At 41.4% G+C, this 17,367-nt stretch overlaps 1 protein-coding gene across 1 annotated transcript in view; it reads right to left on the bottom strand.

Moving 5' to 3' along the window:
- Nucleotides 1-17,367, bottom strand: part of GLDC (glycine dehydrogenase (decarboxylating)) — an 87,304-nt gene that overhangs the window by 40,143 nt on the left and 29,794 nt on the right. Inside the window, exons 4-12 of the mRNA XM_012647403.1 lie at nt 13,307-13,471; nt 10,434-10,511; nt 9,296-9,443; nt 8,793-8,989; nt 7,703-7,799; nt 3,160-3,265; nt 2,087-2,226; nt 1,441-1,521; nt 188-285 (exon numbers count right to left, since the gene is read on the bottom strand). Of these exons, the coding sequence (XP_012502857.1) occupies nt 188-285; nt 1,441-1,521; nt 2,087-2,226; nt 3,160-3,265; nt 7,703-7,799; nt 8,793-8,989; nt 9,296-9,443; nt 10,434-10,511; nt 13,307-13,471 (1,110 nt within the window). The remainder of the gene's footprint in view (nt 1-187; nt 286-1,440; nt 1,522-2,086; nt 2,227-3,159; nt 3,266-7,702; nt 7,800-8,792; nt 8,990-9,295; nt 9,444-10,433; nt 10,512-13,306; nt 13,472-17,367) is intronic.

Here is a 17,367-nt window from a genome sequence, read left to right as displayed (position 1 = left end):
CCAAGGGAGCAGAGCCACCAGCAATCCAGGTGTCAGGAATGGGGTCCTTACAGTGACGACGTTATCAGTGAGCCACAGCGGAGACACAATAACCCAGGCCACAAAACAGACAGTCGTTATTGCCGGACCGAGCTCCCTAGCTTATGGCCACAGTACAAGATGTAGAAGTCACACAAGACCCACAAACCTGTTGAAGACTTGGTGTGTGAGGAACGGGCTGGACCTCTTGAATGCGGAGGCTGGAATACCTCTCCGCTCCTCTCCCATGCTTTCAGCAAGCAGCTCCTGCGTGGAGAGACCACAGAACTAAAGGCGGGCACCGTGCCTGGAACCACATGTGGCCATCCAGGGTTCCAAATGGAACAGGAGAAAACACATCCGAACGTGTCGATGAGGGTTGCATAACCAGAACACATAATTAAATATGTGGCTTACTCCTTGTGGCCCAGCTGACGGTGTGGCCATTCTCAGCCCTCACTGGGTGCTCCAGAAACATTCCCCAGATACATGGACCAAGTATCTCTGACCACATTGAAAGCAGAGTTCTAGAGGGAAGAGCTTAGTCAGCCCTGAGTGATGACTGCGCACGAAGCAGAGCAGAGTGCTGTGACTAACACCTCGCCACAGATTGCCACACATCTAGGCGGCTGCTGACTGCTCTCTTTCACTCTAGCCCATGGAGTGGGAACTCTCACTTGTCCCTGCTGCTTCATTCTTTTAGAAAGCACGTCAGTCACACTGAACTGCTTACAGTTCTCACGTAAGCTCTCTCCTAGCCTTTATGGCCGTTTTTCCCAGTGTCTGGAACACCCTTGACCCCATCTTCCTGTTCCTCTATTGTGCCATCTTGGTCTAGATAACTGCTGCTCATCTTTCAGAGCTCATCTTAGGACAATTTCTTCCAAGTCTTGGTGAGGAGTGTGTCCTCTGTGCTCACAGAACATCTTTGCACATTGCCCATCACAACGCATCACCTGGTGGTAATCTTGTGCTTGTTTTTCTGAATCCTCATTAGACTACGTCTCCAAGGGGGCAGGAAAAATGTCTAACCCACGACTATGTCCTCAGGGCCTAGCACAGTACCTGGAACATATTAGGTGCTCAATAAATAGTTATTCAATGAATGAGTATCCCAGAATAATTATCCCAGAATTGGACATGTCCAAGATGCCATTGTTGTAAGTCGTTGTTTTAGAGACAGTCCCAGCCAGTCCTTCCAGCTGGCCCGGCTGCACAGTCCTGGCTGGGGCCCTACAACAGTGACCTCTAGCTGTCAGCAGTCACAATAGCAAGGGACAGTGAGTGGCATAATTTTAACATCAAGCTGACAATATCTCACCTGGGCCCCGTTTCCTCACACTCAGGCCCACGATAGGATAAGGTATCTAGGACCCGCCTCTAATAGTCATTGGGAGGAATGCATGCTTTTATCTTACTTACTGCAGACGACTCACAGCCGAAGATCCACAACAAATCATCCAGATCTTTTTCATTGACTGTTTCATCAAGAGAAATACCAAGCTACAGAAACAAAACAAAATGGAAAACATAGCTTTAAACTCCACGAGTGTGGAGGAAGTCCAAGAAAGGTCAAAGGGGAGAAGGTGCTGAACAACATTCCAAGTCAGCCAAATATCAGGGTACTCTTATGTCTAAGCTGACATTTAGGCGGGGGATATTTAGAGTTTTGCCGGCCACCTCTGGACTTCTAACAATCCAGTGGCTGCAGGGCACTCTTACTGGAACTAGACATGTTTACCTTTTCCTTCCCTTAACTTACTTTATTATATCACTTACCAGAGCCTTTACTTGAAAAAGTCATATTCGAGAGGAGTATAGTATTATGGGAAAAACATGTGCTTTTCAGTCCCATATATGAAAGAAAACGTTAAGTGTTAAGGAAACCGGAGGACAAACTATCCTTTAATGAAAAGATCACAGTATTGCATATTGGAAATGAAACGTAAAAAAAAAGACTATGCCTAAATTTCCAATGCTGATTTTTAAAAAAATAAATATGAAATCTTTTAATGGGAAATTCAATAGAATTTAGAGAATCGATAAAAATACTGCAAATTTGACTTACTGTGCCATCCCTGTAGAGTCGGAAATTGATTTGCCGCTGAGCAGCCCTGTCCAAGACCTCCTTCACTGAGCAGCCACACTGAACCTTCAAGGTGTCAAAGAATAAGTCGTGCTGGAGTTGATGCCCCGCTCGCTTGAGACCTAGACAACATAGGAGAGCCACCAATCTCTAACACAGAAACCTGCCCCAGGCATTGACATTTCACAGAGAAATCAAGAGACAAATTCTACTACAGTCTGTTCCTGGTCCTAGCCAGTGTTTTTGGTGATTGCGCTGAAAAAAATTAAACATTTTTATTACTATGCTATATATAGAAAATTATGACCATTTGTGTGTGTGTCTGCGTGTTATATCAAATATATGTATATTTCATTGCATTTTTTAAATAATTTAAATATATCATGAGCATTTTTGCTTTCCTAAGATCAATATCTATATTATTTTGAATGGCTATTTAATAGTCAAATATATGAATGTACCATAATTTGATTATTATTACTTAGGCTGTTTCCAAAACTGGGCTTTTATAAATAATATTTCAAGGCATATTCTTTACAATTTTATCTGATTATTCAGTTTAGATAAATTCCTAGAGGTAGAATTTCTGGATCATATTATATGGACATTTTTAAAGCTTTTGATACTATCGTTTAAGTGCCGTCCATAAAAGTCACACCCATATGGTATCAGCATTGTTCTTAATCTTTGGCAGTGTAATAGAAAAATACTATTTCATTGTTTTAATTTACATTACTTTAATTAATGGTGAGGTTGAAATTTTATATGTCCTTTGCCATTTATTTGTATACTTATTTCTTTTTAAATTATATTTAATATCCTTTGCCCATTTTTTTCAGGGTATTCATCCTTCTCGTGTTTGGGGGAAAGTGAGAGTTCTACATATTAAAAATATTGACAGTCTATCGTAGATGTTGAAAATATTTTTCCCAGTTTTTCCTTTGAGTTTTAATTTTGCATACAGCAGTGGATATGTAGCAAGGCTTCCATTTTATTCACTCAAATTTATCAGTCTTGTTATGCCCAGAAAGTTTTAAAACAGATAACCAACTCACCTTCCGACAAAATCAGAGTGGCATTATGTACCCTCCTAGCAATGTGCTCCAGCCCATGGGAACCATGGTAGATTGCAAACATGGCAGCCATGTTCGCCAAGAGAGCCTAAAAGGATGAGAACATTTAAAGAATCAAGTTCATACATGAATGTGTGATGTCAAACAAAATGAAAGAAAGAAAGAATCAAGATCAACAGTATGATGGAAGACAATTAGCAAGTGGGGGAAATTACTTGCCTTGGGATGCTGAAATTGAAAACAGGGACAGAACAAAATGATCACATTTCCTGCATTCTCTAGCATAGCTGGGGACCGGTTATAACCTAGCTGACTACCTAAGGGGAAGCACAGCATCCAAGGCACCATAGAGTTACGATACTATACCTTCAAATTTGACAATTATAAAGGGTTTCATCCGTGCAACATAATCATGTCACCCAAGAGGGGAAGATCTGGCTGCCATCACATGTTAAGAAGCAATATTTAATGTTGGGAGGCACTGGAGCAATAAAGACCTCGGGGCGGGGCGAAAGCAAGATCTGAGGATTTTATACTCAAACAACAAGCAAACACACAAGACCTCAGGGAACACGATTCTCCTGAGGCCTTAAACACTAGAGCCTGAATTTCTCCCAACCAAGAGATGAATAGAGAATTTGGTGGCAAAGAACTGTCAAAGATGAAAATGAAGGATGCAAGGAAATAAAAAAAAAAAAAGCAAAGAGTTGGCAGGAGATACTAGAAAGAGAAAACCAGAACCTACTGGCTTATTGCATGATGACAGCAAGATCACTTTCTCTGGTAAAGATACCTCTCTTGACCATTGGATTAAGGTTTCAGAAAAATATTTACAGGGAAGTGTGCTCTAGTGATACAGAGAATGAAAAGCACAGCATCAGAATCTCTCCGAGATAAGGGACCCAACTCCAGGATGTGTCCTGCATGGGGAGCAAGGAAGGACTGACAGTGATGGCATCTGGGGGGTGGAGCAGAGACAGAGGGTGGTTAAGGGTCCAGAACCAAAAAGTCTCAGACTCACCACCTGCCCAGCCCACTCTATTCTCCCACAGTCCCTCCCATCTCATTAGTCCAGCAGTGTGGTCTCCAATGCACTAGGTCAGTAGTTCAAGGTCCATTTGTGGCCAGGCACAGTGGCTCAGGCCTATAATCCTAACATTTTGGGAGACTAAGACAGGAGGATTGTTTGAGGCCAGGAGTTCAAGACCAGCCTGGGCAAAACAGTCAGACCCTGTCTCTACAAAATATTCAAAAATTAGCTAGGTGTGGCAGCACATGCCTGTAGTCCCAGCTACTTGGGAGGCTGAGGTGGGAGGATTGCTTGAGCCCAGGAGTTTGAGGTTGCTGTGAGCTGTGACTGTACTACTGCACTCCAGTCTGGGCTACAGAGTGAGATCCTGTCTCTAAAATAAAATAAGAGGGGAGGAAGAAAAAAATAAAATAAAATAAAATAAGCTATGTCCCATCAATGATGCAAAACTAAGAGAAGTCTAGTGTACACCCTGCAATGCCAAGACAAAAAACAGGATTGAAAAGAATTTGGGGCAGGGCACCATGGCTCATGTTTGTAATCCCAGCATTTTGGGAGGCTGAGGTGGGAGGATTACTTGAGGCCAGGAGTTCAAGACCAGCCTCAGCAACATAGCAAGACCCCATCTCTACAAAAATTTTTAAAAATTAGCCAGGCTACTTGGGAAGCTGAGGCAAGAAGATCTCTTGAGCCTAGGAGTTAGAGATTTCAGTGAGCTGTGATCATGCCACTACACTCCAGCTGGACGACAGAGGGGAGACCCTCTGTTTACCATCCATTTGTTGAATTCTCTGCTTATGTCTTTTCCCTTCCTATGCCACTGACTTCTCTTGTCTTGTCCCTTCTGCCCATGTTCTCAAAAAAATTGAAGAAAACAAAAAACAAAAAAAACAGACAGCTTGCCATTCTTGGACTGCTTCTTGATTCCCTCTAACTTTGCCATGATGGCACACACGAAGGGCCAGAGAGCTATGGTGCACTCCACCCCAGGTGACACGGCAAGACCCTGTCTCAAAAGAAAAATGACAAGAATATGGAACAGTTGCTGCAGGAAGGAGGAGGCTGGGGTGGGTCAAAGTACAGAGCTAAAGGAACAACTCAAAAGGTATCCGCCATCTCCTTTAAAAAAAAAGATAAGGCCGGGCGTGGTGGCTCACACCTGTAATCCTAGCACTCTGGGAGGCCGAAGCGGGTGGATTGTTTGAGCTCAGGAGTTCAAAACCAGCCTGAGCAAGAGCGAGACCCCATCTCTACTAAAAATAGAAAGAAATTAATTGGACAACTAAAAATACATAGAAAAAAAAAATTAGCCGGGCATGGTGGCACATGCCTGTAGTCCCAGCTACTTGGGAGGCTGAGGCAGAAGGATTGCTTGAGCCCAGGAGTTTGAGGTTGCTGTGAGCTAGGATGACGCCACGGCACTCTAGCCCGGGCAACACAGTGAGACTCTGTCTCAAAAAAAAAAGGATAATTTAGTGCTTACAAAGAGAACGATACTGGACTTAGGAGTACTTAGGACTAACGGCAACCAATTATGAAAAGGAACACATGGAGAGTTAGAGGATCGACAAAATGAGAAGAGGAAAATCGGACAAGACAGATTATGGCCATCTCCAGGACAAACGTTATTTTAGTAATTGCTGAAAAAGACACAGACCTTTTATACCCCAAGTTAAATGATGAAATATCAGCTATACATGAACTGGAAGAACTTAAAAAGCAGGAACATAACTTTTGTTCATTGCAGACGGCTCAAGATCACCTGGAAAATGACACTTGAGGCAGAAAACTGAGGCCCTAAAAGGCCTTATGATCAGAAAGACACTTGTGGAAGAACATGGGCAGAAGAGCAAGACAAGTGAAGTCAGAGGCAGAGGAAGGGAAAAGACATAAGCAGAGAATTCAACAAATGGACGGTAAACTGCAGAAAATAGAGGCATCATATTAAGATTGACTTGTTCTTCAACGGTGGGAAAACCTGTGATAACTTGGCTGCCTCCCATGATACTGTAAGAGCTCTAACCTGAAAACAGGCAGCACCTTCCTGAAGCAAAAAGAATACAAGAAGAACAACTGAGAAACAGCTCCAAAGACCAGTGGCTGTAGGACCTACTATAAGAAGACCTTATTGCCCAGTTCCTTCCTAGAGAGGGTTTCTAAAACCCAGCAATGGTTCAAGGAGCCAATTCCCTGAGAGACAAGAGCATTATACCTCCATTGAAGTGTTTATGAGATCTCTCTCTCTCTCTCTCTCTCTAACCCTTACTGGAAGAGATGCACTTACAGTGGACCCTGTGCTCAGGAGTGGGCCTCGACCTGACCCTGGGGGTTGGCTGGGTCTCAAGAACCCTCTGAGCTAGGGGGAAGGGATGACAAATCACCTATGGTATATAACATATGCTATTCAGGTGACGGGTACACTGGAAGCCCATACTTCACCACTATACAATATAAACATGTAACGGAACTTGCACACCTAAGTCTTTTTAAAAATTTTTTTAGGCCGGGCGCGGGTGCCTCACGCCTATAATCCTAGCACTCTGGGAGGCCAAGGCGGGCGGATCGTTTCAGCTCAGGAGTTCGAGACCAACCTGAGCAAGAGCGAGACTCCGTCTCTACTAAAAAAAAAAAAAAAAAAAATAGAAAAACTAAAAATACACAGAAAAAATTAGCCGGGCATGGTGGCGCATGCCTGTAGTCCCAGCTACTCGAGAGGCTGAGGCAGTAGGATCTCTTGAGCCCAGGAGTTTGAGGTTTCTGTGAGCTAGGCTGATGCCACAGCACTCTAACCGGGGCAACAGAGTGAGACTCTGTCTCAAAAAAAAAAAATTTTTTAAAAAAAGGAAAAAAAGAACCCTCTGATCTAAGCCCTGGAGCAACTTCAAGATGGTCAGAAGCCCAGGAAGGCCCTCCTCCTTTATCCCATCCATTTCAGGAGAGCCTGTCCTGAGCTCCAGGAGGACGGCCCCGCAACCACCACCAGCTGGTTCCTCAAGCTGTTACCTCAAATGCCCTCAATTCACCTTCCTCACCCCGGTCCTGGAGAGCCTCCATCGCAGCCCTAAAAGCAGGTGCCCCTATCTCTACCCAGACTGGACCTGCCCCAAGGCCAAGAACGCTAGAGACTCTGATCCCCAGCTTTTATATGTACTACATGCTTAAAATATGTGTAAATACAGAGTAAACAGTGGCCTCTTGGTCCTTTCTTTAAGCTGAATCTGCTCAAGATTTAACAATGTGATTTTGGGTAAAATAGAAACTAATAATGCTTTTCTCATATATATTAAAACACATATGGTGATGCAAATGCACAGGCAAAGGGTGTGCATTAACAGAACACCAGTAAGATACATCATATCTTGGTTCTGAAAAGACCACGAGGCTTCTCTACCAATAAGACCTTGCCGTTTCTGGTGCACACACTGCTCAGTTGGTGGTGAATCAACTCATTTCTGTCGATTAAGGCTTTGAGTGGTCGGGTCAGACGTGATTTACCTGAGCTGTGCAGATGTTGCTGGTCGCCCTGTCTCTCCGGATGTGCTGCTCCCTGGTTTGAAGAGCAAGACGATACACTTCTTTCCCAGTGACATCCCTGCACCAATAATAAAGCATACAGTTAGCACAGATGGCATCAGGAGTTGCCATAAATAGATCTGCTTCTTTCCTTCCCAGCTTCAAGTGAATCCCGCAAATCTACCTGGAAGTCAGTTTACAGAGAAACAATTGCCAAACTTTCCTCTTCTACATAGGACTAGTGATTTTGTTTTGTTTTTTTTTTTTTTGAGACAGAGTCTCACTCTATCGCCAGTGCTAAAGTGCTATGGCATCAGCCTAGCTCACAACAACCTCAAACTCCTGGGCTCAAGTGATTCTCCTGCCTCAGCCTCCCCAGCTAAGTACCTGGGGTACAGGTGCGAGCCACCACGCCCAGCTAATTTTTTTTCTCCCAGTTTTTAGTTGACTGGCCAATTTTTTCTATTTTTAGTAGAGACAGGGTCTCGCTCTTGCTCAGGCTGGTTTCGAACTCCTGACCTCACATGATCCTCCTGCCTGGGCCTCCCACAGTGCTAGGATTACAGGCGTGAGCCACCACACCCAGCCTAACTATGTTCCTAATCTGAGAAGCTTCACCAATAAGCACTTAAGAAGAAAGCACATTTGGAACTCACTCCAATGGCCAAGTGGCAGGAGCCTCTAGGAAATAACATGGACCACACTGAGTGTGTGCTCTGTAAACTTGCATTGCACTTGTCTTTACGGAAACATGTGGCATGAAAACACTTTTGAGAAACTGGTTAAATGCAAAACACACCTAAAATATTCAGTTTTTAGAGGATTCTATCAACCTAAACAAATTCACTTACATGACTTCAATACTAATACCTTGTAAATTATACATATGCTTTTTCAACTATGTACATTTATGTTCATACCACACACAGATTCTCTCTTCTGAATCCATATTGTACATTTTCTTAATTGCTCCAACATGGCCCAGTTCCATTCAGAGAGAAATCAACAATTGTGATCAGGAGAAGGGCAGGGGGAACCTCGATAAAAGGGGAGGAAACATGAGCGGCTTTACCGTGTCACGCCCACCATTCTTCCAGGCATCATCCTCACCAAGTTCCCTCTGACAGCAAAAAAGGCTGCGTGTGGCCCCCCATAGCCCAGGGGCACTCCAAATCTCTGTGAGTTGCCCAGGGCAATGTCTACCCCAAATTCTCCAGGTGGCCTCAAGATGCACAGAGCCAAAAGGTCAGTGGCACAGCAGGCCAGGCTCTAGAAAGGAAACGAGAAAAAAAAGGACAACGTTGCTACGTTTCCCTGACAGTAGGGGGAGAGGGGTAAATTATCTCAACCAGAGCAAGACTGGCAGAGCAGACTCATATCCTGCAAACTCCATTTGCTCATTCACTCATTCAACAAACATTCACTGAATGCCTACCATGTGCCAGGAATCAGTGAGCAAAACAAAAGTGAAGAATGGAGGAAGGAGAGGTTTTCCATTCCGTGGGATAATCATGAAGAAATTACGGCACAGCAAAGGACAAATAGATGTTAGACAGATAGGTAAGGTCTGCCTACCGCAGTCTCATGGGCTCTCTCCACAAGTTCTGCAAAGTCTTCTACCTTCCCCTCTGTGTCTGGGTACTGGAACAACACTCCACTGACATCTTTTCCACTGAAATCCATTTCATGGGGTAACTTCAGCTCAATGAGGACTCCAGCATATCTGGAAACACAGAGGACAAAGAACAATCATGCTTTCGGTTTACAAGGGAAAATTAATTAACTAACCTTTGTTTTCAGCAAGACAGCTTCATTTTCTACACCTCCCCTCTGTGGGCTCCAAGCCTACCTCATCCCACCCCTGGCCCGTCAGTGGTCACAGAGCTTCACAGCAACTCAAGTGCATTCAACAGCTCAGCTTCTGTTTCTCTCTCCTGCCCCTACCACTCTCCTCCCCTTCTCCCTGTCCTGTCACTATCTGCTCCTGAGAGAGGAACAGGATCAGCGCTTCCTAGGGCTACAGAACCAATACCTGTAACACCAGAGCCATCACCACTGTTACCTTGATTAGTCTTAAGCAACTAGGAAGGCATCAGTAAGACTAGGAAGAATTCCTTAGATTCTTAAAACTATCTAATGCCATTCACATGTCAGAAAACCCCTTTTGAAGGGATGGTGGTATTGGTGGAGAGAAGAATGCCCAACTTCTGTAAAGGAGAAAGCAAGTATCTACCAGGGGTGGTTGTGCCAGGTTTGTTTTACCTGATTAAAGCACTAAACAAATATAATAGACTTTCAACTACATTATACTACACCCAGGCATTGTGCATTCCCTGTGAAATATGTTTCTAAGGAATACACACGAAATCATAAGAGCTGTATGTGAGTTCCATTTTTTCCCTTTGTTTTTCAAACTTTCCAAAACACCATTGAAATGACTTTTATATTTTTAATTTTCTTTTTACAAAAGAAAACAAAAAAGTTGGTAAATTCCTTAAAGCAAAGGCAACTGTGTATTTTTCCCTCAATTCTGACACAGTTTACTTACCAGAGAGATCCCTGGAAGAAAGTGGGAGGGAAAACAAAACTCAGCAACCCCCCTTTAAACCAAGTTTGCCTCCAGCCAGTTTGGAAGTGAGAAAAAAAGAGAAACAGCAGCTATCAGGAGCATGATATGAGCCCTGAGTTCAAAACACAAATAAAATTAAATTACTTGGCTCGAGTCTGGACGACAGCTATTGTCTGTGGGTGACAACGGGGGTCAACAAAAAATTTCCTCCTCTTGTTGTGCCTGTTGAAAAGAAAAAGCACATTCAAACATGAACATTAAAGAAATCAGACTGCTTTTTTAAAAATTTTTTATTTTTATTATTTTAGGGGTCTTGCTATATTGTCCTGGCTCGTTTCAAACTCCTAGCCTCAAGCAATATTTCTGCCTGAGCCTCCCAGCCTCCCAAAGTGGTAGGATTACAGGCATAAGCCACCATGCCTGGATGAAAATCAGACTAACTTCTTTTTTTTTTTTTTTTGTACCTCAGGCAGTTCCTTATGGAATAAGTTCTCATCCTCTCTCCCAGTTACCCCAGTGGGTTCACCATTACTGGCTCTGGGGTTAGAACAGACTAACTTCTAAGAGTGCAAAGCAAATGTATTACTCGGGATAAGTCTGAGCACGGAACAAAAACATAGTCATTAATAACCAATGACATTTATGGATTGGAATTCTACTTAAATCCAATTCTCATTCTAATCCCATTTAGCAAATTCAGTTGTAAAATCGTTGAAAGTGTAAAAAAAACACCAAGAGAAAAAAAAGAAAGAAAAGCAAAAGGCAATGGTTAGATACAAGTGAAAATGTAAAAATCAACTCTTCTAAATAAAAACATCTTAGAATTTTATCGCTAAAGGAGCATTTAGAGATTATCTAAATTCAGTTCAAGAGGCAAAGGACTCTGATAGGCTGTGACATGTGCAGGGCCACAGGGCTATTGAAGGAGAAGAGTTGGAGCTCTCCTGGGAGCTGTCTAGCAGCCCGTCATTTCAGGAAACAAAACTGGTGGGGACACTTAACAGTTCATGTATCATGAGCACATCCAGATAAAAGGAGAAGGTGGGGGTGGGGCACATGTACTGTGCCGTATACATTTAATTTCCCAGAAAGTTACACAATGAACAGTCAACAGTGGCTCCATCAGGGAGCCAGGACTGGGAAAAAAAAGTTTTACTTTTCATTATATGCTGCTAAACTGTTTGATTTTTTTTTCACTATGCACAGGTATTATTTTGTAACAAACATAAATTTAACAGAAGAGTAAGCAGAGTTGGGGAAATACAAAAATGATTAGTTATCCAATGCACAATGCTATTCACAGTTGGAATGTAAATAAATCTGGAGAAAAGGGCTATCTAAGCCTAAATGACCTGAATTGGAAGGTCATTTTTGGCTAAATATAAAAAGAAACAGAAACCTAAGTTCCTTAGCCTGCTTTTCAAGGGTAAATGTAAATGCATGCCTGCAGGAATGGGAGTTAGAAGGAAGCAAGTGAAGCATCTGCAGAGTGTGAGTGTGATTAGCCCATGCCCACTAAGCAGGTCAGGACAAACCCTTAGCAAACAACTAGGAAGCCCTCAGTTTCTGCAAGTGTGAGAGGAAGGCTTTTCTGTAGAAAAAGATGGGAGAGCAATGAGAAGTTGGGAACAAGAAAGAGAAAAGATAAAAATGAGTGAAAAGCTGAGAATAACCACCAGAGACGTGGGTGGATGATATTCCTTTGTTGCTGTCTGTCCCCGACAGGGGGAAGAACCTGACCCCACTCCCCAAGGCCGTGCAGGAAACGGAAAGGCCTGTGGCTGGAAGCACCCCAGAGGCGCATATAGGTGTTGAGCAAGCTTGGGGCTCATCCCCACTCCAAGTCTGTGAAAGCCAGGGAAGAGGTTTACACGGGCGCTTGGGGCCTAGGACGCAAAACCTCAGACACGCCATGCATGTGCACAGATTTCCCAACAAGATGACCACATACGTGAGAATTCTACCAGAAGTTACATTCCAAAGGACTCATGAGGCAAAGAATGAAGGAAGGGGAGGAGGAGGAAGAGAACAATTATTCACCATGCACCATGAGGCAGGTACTCTACTTCTAGAAATGGATCCTCAGGAAATACTCAGAAGTTTTGAGAAAGATTTACAATAGTGATGCATAGGAATAATTATTAACAACAGTAAAAGGTGAGGCCAAACTAAATGTGTAATAACACAGGTGAGATGAAATAAATCATGGTACTTCCACGCAAATGAGTACTGCCATGGAGATAGTAAGTCATATTCTACAAAGCTGAGTAAAGACATGTGGAAGTGTTCACGTTATCTTATAAAACATTGTAAAACATTAAATACAACCTAAGAACAATATCCTTCATAAAAGAGTATGGTATTATATATACATTAGATTACAGATGGTCAGTCTCTGGTCAATATCCATTCTTCCCTTCACCTGGACTAAGAGAACCAATATGTAGGGGGCCGCACTATGTCCAACTAAAAAAATTAGAAGGGGTGGCCAATGAAGTGTAAGTGAAAGTTGTTATATGGAGGCTTCTAAAAAACACTTTAAAGACGGCTCACTTAGCTAGGAGTCTTCCTTATCCTTCGCTTTTTCTTCCTGGGTGCAGATGCCACGGCTAGAGCTCCTGCAGTGGTCTTCTGACCATGAGAATTAAAGCCTCACGAAGGTGGCAGAGAGAGGGGAGCATGGGTCCTTGATAAAATCTCAGGGTTGCCATAACGCCCTTGAACTTAACATTACCTCTGGACTTAACATAATGTAGAGAAAACGAAATGTCTTTCTTATGTAATGTTAGACAATGGTGGCTTTTTTAAAACCACTAATATTTCAGATCTTTTTGTTACCTCAGCTAACCGATACGAGGACACCGATATAATGTGTCTCCCATATACAAAGGTGTGTGTGTGTACATGTGCTGTGTGCAACCAGCGTGGGCCCTGACCAGGCCAGTGTAGCCAGGCTGCACAGCAGGCAGTCTGGAGGTTGTCCCTCTTCCGGAGGAACCCCAGGCTGAGCCCCTCACCTGTGGCACAGCTGCATCGCCTCTGCAGCCGCGGTCGCCTCATCCAGCAGGGATGCATTGGCCATGTCCATGCCCGTGATGTCACACACCATGGTCTGATAGTTGAGTAAACTCTCCAGTCTCCCCTGAGACACTTCAGGCTGGTATGGAGTATACTGGGTGATCCTGTGGGGGAAACAAAGGCCACGTCCAAACTTTGACTCTGCTGTTCAGAAGCTCACAAAACGCTTCATTTTAGAATTCAGTACCTGAAAATTGGTTGCCTCTCGTGAACTTTTGTAAAGAAGCTCAGAATTAATCATAGTAACAATGTTCTTGTTTGGGGATAATCATTACTTATTTTTCTATCCCTCTTTGTTATCTTTTTGTCTTACATTGTGATTTTAATGATCTTATTGTATATTTTTTTTTTATTTCAGCTGGCTCTTAAAACGCACTTGAGACTACCTAAGACATTATAAACAGAAATGTCACTTCCTATTACCTTTCCTCTGGGTAAAAGAAAACATCATTCAGTTTACAATAGGGAAGCATCTCAGAATCTAATATCTAACACTCAAACTACCCCCCTTTTCAATGGATCTTTGTTTTATGCTAACAAGGAGAAGTTCTATGTGCTAAGGATTTAATGAAGTCCATTTAAGAACTCCCACTATTCAGTTACTAAGAGCCAATGGAAGCTAACTCCATGACTACCAAAATTTCAGGATACAAATAATTAAAAGGCAGCATAGACATGGATTGTAATTTTATGTCCTCCAGTTATTAGCCAAGAATGTGGCTTTGGATATGTGAGTTCGCCAACTTAGTTCCTTCATCCCTTTTTAAATTCCTTCATTCATTCACCCATCCTACAAATATTTCTGCCTAGTAAATGCCAAGAACTGTTATAGGTTCATAAGCAAGATGGGTAACAGTCCCTGATCTCAAGAAGATATTCTAATAGGGAAAAAGAAACAATAAATTAATGAAATCATTTCAGACTGATCAATGTTTTAAAGAAAATAAAATAAGATGATAAGATACAGGGTGACTGAGGGCTTGTGATGGAGCTGCCATGTTTTTACCAAAAGTCTACCCACTCGGACTACCACCAAAGTGGGTCAGCTCTGAGGCCATGCACCTGCCTGGGACTGACAATGGTTTATGTCTCTATTGTTTTTGTACTTTCAAGCCAAAAGAATTCTGGAAAAAGTTTTAGGTGTTTTATTTTGTTTCATTTTGCTTTTCATTTCTTCAATCCCCTTTCTTTTCTTCCTGTTATAGTAATCATGTTCAGGATATTGTATCCATCTATTTCCTTTCTTTCTTTGCTCTTTTTTGAACACTTCAAAATTAATTATCTTCTTGTCTTTGAGGGAAAGTGGGATACGGAGGTTCTTTCCAAGCAGTATATAATGTCAAGACTTTGAAATAATTTCCTGAAACTTATTGGCATAACAATGTGTGTGTGTGTCTGTGTGTGGGTGTGTGTACATACAGCAGCATGAATTCTTGCCTCAGTTAACTCCTTGAACAGCCTGGCTTAGCAACTGTAAATTAGTTTGCTACATTCTAACTGGGTGGTGAACTGGAATGAATGAAACACACAATACATAGTGCAGGCCAGTAGAAAAGGAATCTGAACAAAAACGGGGTCATACAAAAGGCATAGAAAACTGGCAGTTGTGTTCTCAAATCAGACAAGACCTTCACACACAGCTTGCCACCATGAAGAGAGATGCACTAAAAGGGGAATGATGAAATAAGCTAGACAACACGCATATAATGTAATACTATGCACTCTTTGAAAACGATGCTTTAAAAGAATATTTGCTTTAAAAGAATATTTCCTAACATAGAAGATGCTCACCATAGATTAACTTTAAAAGTAAGATATAAAATACTATGATCTCATTTTTGTAAATTTATAAAAAACAAGTACGTGAACCAAAATGTAAACTGGCTTTCTCTGGGTGATGAGATTAACATTAATTTTTTTTTTAAGTTCCAAATATTAAAGACAACGGCTAACATATTAACCATCATCTTTGGTTCAGGAACACATTTACTAACTTTTTAATGATGTTATACATGTTCATAGTTACAAGTTAGAAATTCTAAATAGCTATTAAGAAAATAAAATCACTCATAATCCACGAACTTTAAAGTCACTACAGTTAACATTTAGGTGCATTTCTTTTCAGTCTATTTTCTACATCATAATCATATTTACATTTAAAAATAGGATTATAGTCTATGTAATGTTTTGTATTGTGATTTTTTTTCAGTTCACATTATTCCGTGGACAATTTCTAATAATTTTAAATATTTTTAGAAATATAATTTTTATTGTTCTATGGTATTAAATCATTCATTTCAAAAATCATGTAAATTATGATGTATTCACTTAAATCATAATTTATTTGACAACTTCCCTCAAGTTGAATATTGCTTTTGATTCTAAATATTAGAAATAATGAACATCCTTATCCTTTTATTATTTCCTTAGGATAAATTCCTGAAAGTGGAATTTCAAATCACATGTAACAATTAATGTTAAGGCTTTCATGTTCCTCGCCAGAAAGTGCAAATGTGTCTGTACTCTCTTTAAGCAGTACAGCGATCCACAGATTTCCCTGCATCTTCAAGAACACTAAGTATTAAGAAACTGAGTTTTAACTCTTATCCTTTTACTACAGTCATGTCACTTAACAATGGGGATAGGTTATAAGAAATGTGTCATTAGGCAATTTCATCATCTTGGGAACATCAGAGTGAACGTACACAAACCTTGATGGAATAGCCTACTCCACACCTAGGCTACATGGTGGGATCCTATTGCTCCCAGGCTACAAACAGCACAGCATGGTAATGTAGTGAATACTGTAGAAAACTGTAACACCGTGGTAAGTATTGTGTATCTAAACACATATAAACATAGAAAAAGTGCAGTATTATAATCTTATGGGACCACCATTGTACGTGCAGTCTGTCATTGACTGAAATGACATTATGTAGCATGTGACTGTACTTGTGAACTGGGCCACATAACTAAACCTCTCTCTAGCCAGTTTCTCTTGGCTATCAATGGAGATGAGATCACCAATATCAGAGATTTTTCTTAACACTCAAATCAGACTACTATACATAAAGTATTTTGGAAATGGTAACATACTGTTCAACTGTTATTCCAGTGAATAGCAACTATAAATTAGCAACTATAAATTATTTTCAATGCAAAGGAACATTTGAAAACCGTTGCTTTTAAAATCCATACCTTTTGGAAATTTACATGTCTATATGTCTATGTATGTTTTAAAACTCAGTATACCATCAATATATTCAATGACCCACAGGCTCTTGAAAATTTGGGGTTTTTCCTCTGTTAATTTAAAAGGGGTCTTAATTTAAAAAGCACACATTCACAGAACTTTTGCAAAGTTCTCATAGCTCTATTCAGATATTAGATATTTCTACTCGAAGACTATTTTTGACCAAGCATGGTGGCTCACACCTGTGATCCTAGCACTTAGGGAGGCCAAGGTGGGAGGATTGCTTGAGGCCAGCAGTTTGAGACCAGCCTGGGCAACACAGCGAAACCCTGTCTCTACAAAAAGTAAAAACAAAAAAGAAAACTCCCAAAACTATTTATGCAAATTAATCATATCCCACGTTTCCTTCACATTCCCTACCCTTCCCAACTAGACCCCCAAACAATTTTGCTTCCTGAATACTTATTCCTTCTAAAATATCACAAAAGTTTTTAGCACTAAACAATGACCAATTCTCATTAATCTTCCTTCTGATGTATATCCATCCCCTTTTCTTCATTGCCTTACTAGTCTAACACAGTGCTAAAAAATAGGAAATTAACTAGTATTTGCGGTATAAATGTGTACATTTGACTCCCCTACTCAAATACCTTTCATGGCTCCCCATGCCTGCAAGAAAAATTCCCAAACTCCTTAAGCACAGTCCTTTACACCTTAGACTGCACTGTCCCTCCTTACATCACAGACTTTTGGGATTTAATATTCCCCTCCTTACCTTGTTCAACATTCCTCTCCTCTTTTTTTTTT

Source organism: Propithecus coquereli, unplaced genomic scaffold (assembly GCF_000956105.1).
Source record: "Propithecus coquereli isolate 6110/MARCELLA unplaced genomic scaffold, Pcoq_1.0 Scaffold267, whole genome shotgun sequence".
Taxonomy (NCBI): Eukaryota; Metazoa; Chordata; class Mammalia; order Primates; family Indriidae; genus Propithecus; species Propithecus coquereli.
This window is presented reverse-complemented; position numbering and strand designations above follow the sequence as displayed.